Source organism: Macaca mulatta, chromosome 11 (genome assembly GCF_049350105.2).
Source record: "Macaca mulatta isolate MMU2019108-1 chromosome 11, T2T-MMU8v2.0, whole genome shotgun sequence".
Lineage (NCBI taxonomy): Eukaryota > Metazoa > Chordata > Mammalia > Primates > Cercopithecidae > Macaca > Macaca mulatta.
In genome coordinates this window covers 14,564,230-14,577,673 of record NC_133416.1, presented here as the reverse complement: position 1 = coordinate 14,577,673, position 13,444 = coordinate 14,564,230, and the positions used below count along the sequence as shown (strand labels likewise).

The 13,444-nt window shown below is 37.1% G+C and overlaps 1 protein-coding gene across 4 annotated transcripts in view; it reads left to right on the top strand.

Moving 5' to 3' along the window:
* The window catches only part of LRP6 (LDL receptor related protein 6), a 148,913-nt gene that overhangs the window by 119,140 nt on the left and 16,329 nt on the right, over positions 1-13,444 (top strand). For all 4 annotated transcript variants that reach the window (NM_001257719.1, XM_077952451.1, XM_077952450.1 and 1 more), the window contains 3 exon segments: positions 604-815; positions 2,104-2,294; positions 10,856-11,065. In NM_001257719.1, coding sequence (NP_001244648.1) covers positions 604-815; positions 2,104-2,294; positions 10,856-11,065 — 613 coding nt within the window.

Below are 13,444 nucleotides of genomic sequence, written 5' to 3'. Positions count from 1 at the left end.
TAGATTTGATTTGTAGCCTTTACTAGTTGCTCTTATCTCTAAAGCAGGGTTTCTCAAGCACTGTGGTCATTTTGGGCTGGATAATTGTTGTTGTGGGGGTCTGCTCTGAATATTGTAGGATGTTTAACAGCATCCCTGGCCTCTGCTCGCTAGATATCAGTTATATTCCCACAGTTGTGACAGTAAAAAATGTCTTCATACATTGCCAAATGCCCATGGCGGGGCAATATTGCCTCTAGTTGCAATCCGTTGCTTTAGAGATACTTCTAGGGTGTGGTTTTAGCCACAGTTGTCTCCAGTTTAGAGAAGACAGTTGCCACCTTTTCACTCCCATCTCCTAATCAAGGCATTATCAGGTTCTTGGAGCAACTAATCTGACCTCAGCTCTTTTTTCAGCAGCAGGATAACCCAAGGAACATTGGAGATGTGTATTAACAAAGAAGCACATTACCCATAAAGAAAGGTATCAGTAAGAAATACTCCTTAAGACTTGAGAGAGCCTTCTCAGCTGTGTGCCCATGTAGGTGTAAGCATTGTGAGTGATTGCCTCAGGGTTATCTGCCCCTGGAGTTTAATTTTCTGTGTATTTCTTTTTTCCCGTAGGGCTTTACTGTGGTTGTGAGCTCGGTTCCAAGTCAGAACCTGGAGATACAACCCTATGATCTCAGCATTGATATTTACAGCCGCTACATCTACTGGACTTGTGAGGCTACCAATGTCATTAATGTGACGAGATTAGATGGGAGATCAATTGGTGTGGTGCTAAAAGGCGAGCAGGACAGACCTCGAGCCATTGTGGTAAACCCAGAGAAAGGGTATGTTACTAAAGCGGCGTTCAGATACTGTGGCTGTGGCCTCTGAGACCCTCCTCACCCTTCTTTTTCAGCCTGTTATTTATTTACCTTTAAATGTCCTGTGCTCCAGCAAACCACTCAATATTCTCTATCCATTTGTCTCTGCATTATCTTAACAGTTGTCTTATACTTTCTCTGATTTCACTGCCCAGACTTTCTGTCCTGAGCCACTGTTGCTTTTTAATTCTAAATCTTTAACCATACCTCCAGGACCATTTCAACTGCCACGTGCTCCAGGAAGTTTTCCTTGATCTACCTCATCGCAGTCAGATGTGATTTTTTTTCCCCCTCCTGAATACTTAACACTCTGTATCTATGCCTCTCTAAGTTATACTTAGTCCTTTCCAATTTACCTTACATTTAATTATTTTTTAGTCTTGTATTTACCACTAGTTTTCTTTATGATGAGAACTAATATGCTTTCTTTCATTTAATAAATACTCAGTACACAGTTGTATCTGAGTCAATGATAAGGTATTCAGCAAGGAAAGTAGCTTACTTCAAAAAAGAAAAGGATGAAATCTATAAGTTAAATATAAGAAGTGATTTATATATAACTTCTTTTTAGTTATTAAATAGATTAATTAGAAAGAATTTAAACTTTTGTGTTCAGGTCTCTAGTTACTGATCTTTAATTTATTATATTATTCTGAAAACATATGTGTGCCTATGTCTAACACTATTCTGTTAATCTGTGAAAGTTTCCTAATAACTTCTGTGTACCTTTATTGCTACTATTAAAAGTAGTAAAATATCCCATTACCTTTTAAAAATGTAAATATATAAATATATGTATATATTTTTATAAAAGAGGATTTATATACATATACATACATATATATTTGGATACAAAGTTTGGCTCTATCAGCCAGGCTGGAGTGCGGTGACACAATCTCAGCTCACTGCAACCTCTGCCTCCTGGGCTCAAGTGATCCTGCCACCTCAGCCTTCCGAGTAGCTGGGACTATAGGCACATGCCACGATGTCTGATTAATTTTTGGGGTATAGTATTTTGCCGTGTTGCCCAAGCTGGTCTCTAACTCATAAGCTTAAGCAATCCCCCTGCCTTGGCCTCCCAAAGTGCTGAGATTACAGGCATGAGCCACTGTACCTGGTCAAAAAATACATATTTTAAAACATTGAAAACCAGTATTTAAAAATATTCTGCCTCCATTTGTCTTAATAAGAATATTCTCATTTTATGTGGTTTCTTACTCCAGTAACTTTTTTTTTCCTCCTTTCCCTCTAGGTATATGTATTTTACCAATCTTCAGGAAAGGTCTCCTAAAATTGAACGGGCTGCTTTGGATGGGACCGAACGGGAGGTCCTCTTTTTCAGTGGCTTAAGTAAACCAATTGCTTTAGCTCTTGATAGCAGGCTGGGCAAGCTCTTTTGGGCTGATTCAGACCTCCGGCGAATTGAAAGCAGTGATCTCTCAGGTACCCAAGAAATATGTTTCCTTATTTTAATTTGAGTTTTTAAGATGATTCATCTATTGTGTTTTTCTTGCATCGTATTGTTTTTGGCGCATTTCTTGGCAATTTTATTCATTAAATGTAGTCAGCATCAAGTTGGTTGGTGAAGAGCTTTTTCTTCAACCGTCAACATGATTACTCCTCTGTTATGTAACTACCTGCCAGTTTTCTTGATCTTGGTTCTGTAAATAATATTTTTCTAATGCATCCTTTCCGAACTCTTCTGCTCTAGTTTATGTTCTTGTCATCTCGGGCCAAATTCTAGCCTCTGGTTGATCTCCCTGCCAATTTTTCTCCATGAAAGTTTACACATGGCTCCTAAATTTTCTGAAGCATGGTTTCAGTGTCACTGCTTTACTTAAAAAAAATCTTCAGGTAGTTTCATAACCTGTAGGAAAAAGGTCTAATTGTGCTCTTAAGTTGGTATAAGTTAGTATTCACCTTTCACAACCTCATCGTGGCCTTTACCTTTCTGATATTTTAACCAAATTAAATCATTTGTTGGTTTTAAGATATACTTTTACTTATACATTTCTCTGCAGTCTTATGTCTGTAATTATAGTTAACCTCCTCTGTCCCCAATTTCTGATGTCCATATGCTCTGTGTTGGCCTCACTAGTGATCAGGTAAATGAAATTAAAATATTATACTATTTGTGTCTGTCAGCATGGCAAAAAGAAGTTAACATTGATTATTGCCTAGCATTGGCCAGTATGATAGAAAATGACATGCCCTTATGTGCTTTGGTGGAAGTGGAAATTGAGAGAGCCTTTTTAGAGGACAATTTGCCAGTAATAATCAAAATTTAAAATATGTATTCCCTTTGATCTGGTGATTTCCTTTGTAGATAGCTGTCTTAGAGAAGTACTGATCTAAGTGTACAAGGGTATTTGCTGAGCATTATTTGTGATAGTCCTTCATGGAGAAATACATTCTATTATATCAGTATATGGAATATTACATTCATTCAAAAGAATAAGGTAGATCTATGTGTACTGACATGATTTTTAAAAATTAAATTTCATAAAAATGCTTAAGATCTAGTTTTGTTTAAAATTTAAAACCGTATAGTAGATACACTGTATATACACATATATGTATACATACTGTTAAGAAATGTGGGAACTCAGGCCAGGCGTGCTGGCTCATGCCTGTAATCTCAGCACTTTGAGAGGCCGGAGCGGGTGGATCACCTGAGGTCAGGAGTTCGAGAGCAACCTGGCCAACATGGCAAAATGCTGTCTGTACTAAAAATACAGAAATTAGCCAGGCATGGTGCTGGGCACCTGTAACCTCCGCTACTCAGGATGCTGAGGCAGGAGAATTGCTTGAACCCGGGAGGCGGCGGTTGCAGTGAGCCAAGATCACGCCATTGCACTCCAGCCTGGGTTATGGAATGAGACTCTGTCTCAAAAAAGAGAAAAAGAAATGTGGGAACTTCAGATCTCAGGTTCTTCAACAAAGAGAAAGAAAGAAAGAAAGGGAGGGAGGGAGAGGAAAGAAGAGAGGGGAGAAGAAAGAAATAGGCATATATGTCAGTATTTTCCTCAAGAAATAAGCAAACAAATCTCAAGTCTGGAGCATTAGCATTCTAAAACGTTAAGACTACTTACTCCTGTAATGTACATTTTTGTATGTTTGAATACATTTTTAATTATTTTAATTTTTTTTTCGCTTTTTTTTTTAATGTTGTCTTCAGGTTCAGATGCCTCCATTCCATTATGTATTCTCTGATTCTAGACAGTTATGCACACACTTATGCATGTATAGTTACATGCCTGGTGTAGTATATTCTTTCCCTCATCTTATCTCCTCTGTCTCATACATCACCTCTAGTTTTTTTTTCTGGGTTCCTAATGCATTTATGTCTTTTGAACGATTTTTCCCCCCGAAATTCACCATCTGTTGCAATCTGAATGTATTAGGTTGGTGCAAAAGTAATTGCAGTTTTTTTTTTTTTTTTTAATACTTTAAGTTCTAGGGTACATATGCACAACGTGCAGGTTTGTTACATATGTATACATGTGCCATATTGGTTTGCTGCACCCATTAACTTGTAATTTACATTAGGTATTTCTCCTAATGCTATCCCTCCCCCAGCCACCCACCCCTCAACAGGCCCCGGTGTGTGATGTTCCCCGCCCTGTGTCCAAGTGATCTCATTGTTCAATTCCCACTTCTGAGTGAGAACATGCAGTGTTTGGTTTTCTGTCCTTGTGATAGTTTACTGAGAATGATGGTTTCCAGCTTCATCCATTTCCCTGCAAAGGACATGAACTTTTTTATGGCTGCATAGTGTTTTATGGATATCACCTCTACTTTGTACATTAGTTACTTATGTCAATATTTTTAACCCTTTTTTGTTTTTATTTTTGTTTGAAACAGGGTTTTTCCCTGTCGCCCAGGCTGGAGTACAGTGGTGTGATCATAGCTTGCTGCAGCCTCAAACTCCTCAGCTCAAGCAATCCGCCTGCCTCTGCTTCCTGAATAGCTAGAACTATGGGCACACACCACCACACCGGGCTGATTTTATTTTTGTAGAGATGGGTGTCTTGCTGGGTTGCTCAGGCTAGTCTCAAACTCCTTGGCTCAAGTGATCCCCTGCCTTGGCCTCCCAAAGTTCTGGGATTACAGGCGTGAGCCACCATGCCTGGCAGGCGGGTCTGTGATAAAGCTTTTCATGAAAATGTTTCATTCATTACGATTAATTTTGTCCTACTGCTGCAGCGAGCCATGATCATGATTACACCACTGCACTCCATCCTGGCCAATAAAGCCGAGGTCCTGTCTCAAAGATAACCAAAAACTGGTAACTTGAAAGTTTATTGATGTATAGGAGTTCCTTATACATTCTGGATATGAATCCTTTGTCAAGATATATACTGCGTAAATCTCCCAGTTTGTGATTTACCTTTTTTATTCTCCCAGTGGTATCTTTAGATGAAAAGAAAGGTCTTGATTTTAATGTGGTACAGTTTATTAATTTTCTTTTTATGGTTAATGCCTTTTATGTTGTTTAAGAAATCTTCATGGGAGTTGAGGGATGAGAAATTACTTAATGTGTACAGTGTACACTATGGTTTTACACTAAAAGCTCACACTTCACACTTGTACACATCATAGATACATAGCACATATCTATGTAAAAAAACTTGATTTGTACTACATAAATGTATAGAAAAAAGAAAAAGAAATATTTGTCTTCTGCAAAGGTACTAAAAGATACTTTTTTTTCCCTAAAAGTTATTCATTTAACTTTTCTTACTGAGATCTATACTCTATCTGGAATTGATTTTGGTGTGTAGTGTGAGGCGGGGTTTAAAATGCAGTTTTTTTCCACATTACTATTTGATTCAGCTTCGTTTATTGAAAAGACTGTCCTTTCCCTGCTACTCTGTAGTATCACCTTGATCATAAATGAGGTGACTATTTGTGTGAGTTTGTTTCTAGACTCTGATGTTCCCTTGGTCACTTTGCCTTTACTTATATGATATTATACTGTCAATTATTATAACTCTAATAGATTCATCTATGTCTTTAGTGTTTTTTTCAGGATTAACTTGGCTATTGTTAACTCCTACAATTTCCATGTACATTGTAGAATCAGCTTGTGAGTTTCCCCTTCCAAAAAAAAAAAAAAAAACGTACTAAGATGTTCATTGGGTTTGCATTAAATTGATAGTTTAGAGAGAATTATTATCTTTATAATATTAATCTTCTAAACCATGAACGTGGTAAGTCTCCCCGTTTATTTAGATCTTTAATGTCTCTTAATGTTTTATAGTTTTCAGCATAGAGGTCTTGCCTATCTTTCATTAGAGTTATTATTCCTTCTTATTTGGTGCTTTTGGTAAAGCATGTGGTAAAGACTACATGCTTTGGTAGTGGTAAAGACTATTCTAAACAATATTTTATTTTCTAATTGTGCCTGGAATATGGAAATACAGTTTCTTTTTTTCTCCTTCTAGCATATTGAGCTTGCACCACAGGATCTTGCTAAGTATACTTATCTTTAGGATTTTTTAATGTTACAGAATCATGTCTCTTCAAATAATGAGAGTTGTGATTTTTTCTTTCCTTATACTGGCTGGGGCTCCCCAGTACAGGGTTGAAATAGGATGATAATAGAATCCTTTTTTTTGTTTTGTTTTTTTCTTGGTCTTGGAGAAGCATTCAGTACTTTTGTGATTAAGTATTCTTTGCTAAGGCTTTTCTGTAGATAACCTTTGTCAGATTAAACTTTCCCCGGTTTACTGGGATAAATAAAATCTAGCGTCATATATTATTCTTTTTATTTATTGCTGGATTTGATTTGCTAATGTTTTAAGGTTTTTTTTCTAATCTACACTCGTGAGAAGGATTACCTTATAATTTTCTTTTCTTGTCAGGTATTTGTTGGTGTTTTGCCATCAAGGCTTTGTTGGCCACATAAAAAGAAATGTTTCTTCTTTTTCTATTATCTGAAAAAGGTTACTGTCAAGTTGATTTTTTTTCTTATGTATTCACAGATAATTATGCTTTTATCCTGGGACCTTTTTCTGTGTCATATTTGTAGCCACCCACATAGCCTTTTATAGTGAATTGCATCCAATGCATGCTTAGTTTGTTGAATAAATAAGCATATCTTTTCCTTGTTGGTTCCAGTAGCTTACTTATTTTTCATCAGCATCGAAGTAGATCAGGTCCTTACCCCACTGTCTGGGGGCCTGCAGTGACATATTGCCTTCCTTTTTTACCCAGTTGTCTACCTCACACCATCCTTTCATTACCACCAGCTAATCTTTAAAAATCATTCTTTTTTATTGTTTAAAATTAATTTTTTCATTAAAGTAATACATGTAAATATTATGGATATCAAACTGTTCTACCTGGCTTATAACAAAAAACAATTCTGCTGCTCTACTTTGCTGCTCTCAGCTCCCATGCTTAGAAGCATTCACATCTACTTTCACTTATTTTAAAATAAACTTGCTTACAAATGCTATTTCTTGATTTTTCAGTTTTAGATATTAAACATTGACTTCCTTTGGAAGATAAAGATTTTGCTATCTTAGACCATATGTCCCCAAAATACACATGTGAATTTTCCTTCCATCCTCCCAGCATAGTTATGAACTTTCCAGAATTCAAGGCACAAGTTTGCAGATAGAAAGGACCCACCTGTAACTAGTGCCATAATTTTTTAAGTGCAGACTTAATTATTTATTATTTATGGCTATGAGCATATTACTATTAGGTACATTTCTTTCTAAAACTTTTCCCCCCTGCAGTTAATACTTGTGTAACATAAATATTGTTTCAATAAATGCACATACATCAAGCAGTCCATCTATTTGTCTTCATAATTAAAATCACATCTCTGGGATTTCTTCATCATCTTGCTCCAGTCTGGATTTGCTTGATTTCTAGGCTAACTTCATTTCTCCATTGTTGTGGGAGTGTACTTACCAGTCTCCTTGGTGCTGAACCTGCTATTTCCTGGACTCCATTTCTTCTGGTTTTCTTAGTAGAGACCATTTTCTAGCAGCTTCTTGAAAGGGGCTCATCATAAAAAGTTAGAATTCTTGATCTTGTTTGCATTTTTTTTCCTCCTCACACTTAGTTGATAATTTGCTTTCATGTTTTGTAGCTGTTTTCTCTCAGAATTTTGAAAATAGAACTCCATTATCTTTGAGCATCTTGTGTCATTGGGAAGTTTGATGTGACTGTAATTTCACTCTTTGTATGCCATCCTTTTCCTTTTTCCTTCAGAAGCTTTTAAAATGTTCTATCCCCTCAATATCCTAGAATTTGATAATGTGCCTTTGTTTGATTCCTCCCTTCTTTCCTTTTTTCTTTCTCTCCCCTCTCCCTCCCCCAGCCCTTTCCTCTTCCCCTTTCTCATCTTTCCCTTTCTTTCCCCTTCTCCTTCCCCTTCTTTCCCTTCTTCTTCCTTTCTAGTCCTTTTCCCCTTGATCTTGGGGGAAGCATTCAATACTTTATGATTAAGTATTCTTTGCTAAGGTTTTTCTGTAGGTAACATTTGTCAAATTAAGGAATTTACCTTCTTTTCTCAGTTTGTTGGAATAAATAAAATTTAGCATGATACATTCTTTTTATTTATTGCTGGATTTGATATGCTAATGTTTTGTTTTAAGATTTTTTTTAACTGGCCGAGTACAGTGGCTCATGCCTGTAATCCCAGCACTTTCGGAGGCTGAGGTGGGCAGATCATGAGGTCAGGAGTTCAAGACCAGCCTGGCCAACATGGTGAAACCCCATATCTACTAAAAATACAAAAATTAGCCAGGCGTGGTGACGGGTGCTTGTAATCCCAGCTACTGAGGAGGCTCAGGCAGGAGAATCGCTTGAAACTGGAAGGCAGAGGTTGCAGTGAGGCGAGATTGAGCCACTGCACTCCAGCCTAGGCGAAAGAGCGAAACTCCGTCTCAAAAAAAAAAAAAAAAAGAGATTTTAAAAATCTATGCTCATGCTTTCCCTTCCCCTTCCCTTCCTTCTCATTGAACTAGTTACTAGGTTGATCCTTTCTGTCTAGAAATCTACACCTTAAATTCTGAAATGTTTTCTTGTGTTGTTTCTTTGATAATTTGTTTTTCATTTTCCTATTTTGGAGCTTTTTATTTTTATGCTGGACCTTCTTGACTATAGCTGTGTTTTTCTCACCTATTATCCATCTCTTTGTGTTTTTGTTATACTTTCTGAGGAGAGCTTCTCAAATTTGTCTCCCAACCCTCTTGTTGCATTTTTCTTTGAAATTTTTGGATATCATGTTTTTAATTTCCAAGGGCTCTTTTTTGTTCTCCGAATGCTCTGCCCCTCTAAAGACAGCCTATTTAGTTTTTTTTTTTTTTTAATTATTGGTATTTATTTTTTTTCTTCTGCTTTTATGTCTTTTTCTCCAAGTTCCTTTGTTGTGTTTGTCTTGGGCTTCAAATTTAAAGATAGAGGTTTTCTTTAAATATTTGGTGATCCTTAGCTGTTTGTATTTAGTATGAGGCTTTAAAAATACTGAGAACATTGCTGTGTAACTTCTTACACGTATTTTCAATTAATACTGCTCTTTCAGCCCCAGCCACATAACTCCTACCTTTGTTCCATTCTGGTACTTCCACTTCCTGAGCTAATTGATTTCATTGTTAGCTTCACCGGCTGTAGGCATTTAGCTTTCTCTGGGCTACTGTGTCATTATCCCTGGTCTATCTATTCTCCAGCTTCCAAAATTTGTATCCCTTTCCTGCTCTCTTCTGTTATTCTGACTTCTTTGTCCTTATGGGTTTATACCTTAAAAATTATTTTCTTTTTGTTTCTTTCTTTATCTTTATTTATTTATTTTTTTTCTGAGACAGGGTCTCGCTCTGTCGCCCAGGCTGCAGTGCAGTGGTGTGATCTTGGCTCACTATAGCCTTGACCTCCCTGGCTCAAGGAATTCTCCCACCTCAGCCTCCTGAGTACCTGGACTGCAGGTGCATGCTACCATGCCTGGCTAATTTTTGTATTTTTCGTAGAGATGGCGTTTTGCCATGTTGCTCAGGCTGATCTCGATCTCCTAGGCTCACGTGATCCTCCTGCCTCAGCCTCCCAGATTGCTGAGATTACAGGTGTGTGCCACTGCACGTGGCCTAAAATTTTTTAAATCACCTTATTAGTAGAGTTTTAGGAGGGAATATATAAGTAAACTTGTGCTTAGCCTACCATCTGAATGTTGGCTTACTCAGTGCCTTCCCATCTGGAATATCTCCTCACTTTTCTTTATTTATGCATTATGCTTATCTCTTTCCTGGAACTTCCCTTGATATTTCCAAAATATCAGCTAATGTCTTTCTTTGACTGAACTCATGACTTAGGAACCATGAAAACTTTCCATGAATATTTGAAGGACTGTTACAAAAAAGACAGAAGGAATGAGTGTATTTTTTCTTTTTGAGTGAGGGAGAAACTATGAATAAAGCAGGGAGGGTATGAACACAGATTTTAGCCCACTGTATAAAAGAACTTTCTCACTGTCCAACAATAGCAGAAGTTGCCTCCTCAGAGTCTAGATGGCCCGATATCTGAGATGATTGGAAATAATTCTTACCTTGGGGTGAGTCAGTCATTTTTTCTAACTGTGTTCTGAGAAGCCAGGTGGGGTGAGAATGAAGCTGTTCTTCATAGACACCTCAGGTATACTCAGAACTCTGGGTTCACCACCACTGCTTCTCCAGAGAAGTGCCATTTTTATCTGTTGTATATATAAATTAGGGTTTTTCAAACTGCCGTTCTAAGTTCTTTTCTACATTTCTATGAACTAGAATATTTACCACATATTGGGTACTACCTTGCTCTTGATTGCATATTAATATCTAGTTTATTAGCTGTTTTCTAGTGTATGTATGTCTTAGCATGATTTTTAAGTTTTGTGGTAGAGAGCTTGTTATTTTTTCTTTTCTATACTTGTAGAATCTAACTGGTAGTCAGTAAATAATTACCAAAAGTATTACTTGACCCACATGAGTCATTTCTGTTGAATTTTCTCCTTTTCCAAGGTGCTAACCGGATAGTATTAGAAGACTCCAACATTTTGCAGCCTGTGGGACTTACTGTGTTTGAAAACTGGCTCTATTGGATTGATAAACAGCAGCAAATGATTGAAAAAATTGATATGACAGGTCGAGAGGGTAGAACCAAAGTCCAAGCTCGAATTGCCCAGCTTAGTGACATTCATGCAGTAAAGGAGCTGAACCTTCAAGAATACAGTAAGTGTTCATGGGATAAAGCTAATTGGAAGAATCGTGTTATAATAAATTAATATGTACTTCTGTGTATTTTTAAACTCTGTTTCCTTTAAGACTTTCATGCACTTTCAGTTTTGACATTTTTTTTGAACTCTTCATGTTTGTGTGTGTGTGTTCTTTTTTTTTGGGAGACAAAGTCTCGCTCTGTCGCCCAGGCTGGAGTACAGTGTCACGATCTTGGCTCACTGCAGCCTCTGCCTCCCGTGTTCAAGCGATTCTCATGCCTCAGCCTCCAGAGTAGCTGGGATTACAGGTGCATGCCACCATGCCTGGCTAATGTTTTTTTTTTTTTAGTAGAAGCAGGGTTTCACCATGTTGTCCAGGCTGGTCTCGAACTCCTGACCTCAAGTGATCCTCCCACCTTGACCTCCCAAAGTGCTGGGATTACAGGTGTGATCCACCGCACCCAGCCTCTTCATGCTTTTAAAGCCTTATGTCAACCTTATCCAGGAACTTTTCCAAATTAAACATGATCTCATAAACCAGAAACGGGGGAAAGGCATGGGTCTTGCTCGTTAAAAAAGAATATTTCCTGGTACAACAGTGACTACTTATCATGCCTTGTTTTTCTCTCCTTCAGTTGCTTTGAGAATACTGAGAACATACAGCATCTATTTCTTTTCTTCCCTCTCTATACTTCCCCCATAGCTTGAAGAAAAGTAAAAATTATATAATGATGAATATAGTTATAATGGGTTAACCTTATTCTTAAGCAAAACAAACTAAAAATTAGTGTGTAAACATAGAGAAGACTCTGTTTAATCAGTAAGTGCTTGGTTTTTTCCCCCCTTTTGGATAAATATTTCAATTCCCAACTTAGAAAAATAGCCATCTCCATGAGCCCCAGGAAGAAAGAAAAGTAGCCAGAAATATTTTCTTATTTTTTTTTTGAAAATGACTAGTCATCTTGCCCTAGTTCTTAATTTGTATCTGTCATCAAAATTACCCTAATAATAGAGAGGAATAAATGAGTTTATATATGTAAAATGTTGTTTAAAAAGTGCCCTCCTAGCAATCACTACTGTCGATCTTACATGATGGTACCAGGAATGCCAATGTTAAATTGAGTACGAGAGAGAGAATTATCGAAATTCTGTAACTTCTCAGCTCAGTGCTTTTAAATTGAATTTAAGCATGAAAGGAGAATGAGGAAACAGGAGTACCCCTGTACAAGTGTTCATTATGTTGGTACAGTTCCTGAATTTAGAAGTAAAGTTACAAGTATTTGAGAATTAGAAAGTTAAAAATTGTTGTCATTTTATGGTATGACTTGTAGCTCAGGCTGAACATTTAATAGAAATATCATAATGATATCATACCTAAGTTATTTATTCAGTCGATATATGAATATTTCATTACAGAAAATCTCAAGGTTTTCAGAATTTCAAGGGAGAGGTTTTATTTAATAACTCTAATATGATTGTATATTAGGTAAATCATTTTTTCAAATTTTTAGTATTAAAGAGAATGGGATTTTTATCAAAATGTCATGGAATTAAAGGTTGAGAAACACTGCTGCATAGGCTGTATATTCTATATAATGTGTGATGTCTGTTTTAGACAGTATGCTCATTTGTAGGTAGCTGACTCCCTCAGTCTCATCAACACAAACTGAAGCAGGACCAATGTTATTGTGGAAGAGAGTCAAATAATAAATGGTGGCTTATATTAGATGTTCATATTTTGTGATGACAGATGTCAGGTTGCTTTTAACACAGGCTAAATAGAAAATTCCAAACAATGATTCTTTAAAAATACAACTTGTGAAACAGACTTTGAAAAGTTGCCTAGTGGTTTCTTTAGTTTACCAAATAATTTTGTTTCTGAATTGTTCCGTTACATGTGCCTTTTAAGTTTTTTTCTTCTAATAACTCTTTAATTCTCAATGGATTCCTCATTAAGATACACTTTTTGACTGAAATAGTCTTTTAGAAATGTGGATTTTCTGAGTTAAAAATCTTAATATAGGAGAATTCTTATATTTTAAATAGAATAATACACAAGTTTCAGCATTCTCCCTAGCAATTTTTTGTTGTTGTTGTTGTTGTTTATAGAGATGGAGTCTTGCTCTGCCGCCCAGGCTGGAGTGCAGTGGCACTATCTTGGCTCACTGCGACCTCCGCCTCCTGGATTCAAGCAGTTCTTCTGCCTCAGCCTCCCGAGTAGCTGGGATTACAGGTGCATGCCACCACACCCAGCTAATTTCTTTTGTGTTTTAGTAGAGACGGCGTTTCACTGTTGTGCCCAGGCTGGTCTCAAACTCCTGAGCTCAGGCAATCTGCCCGCCTCAGCCTCCCGAAGTGCTAGGATTACAGACGTGAGCCACCGCACCCGGCCTCT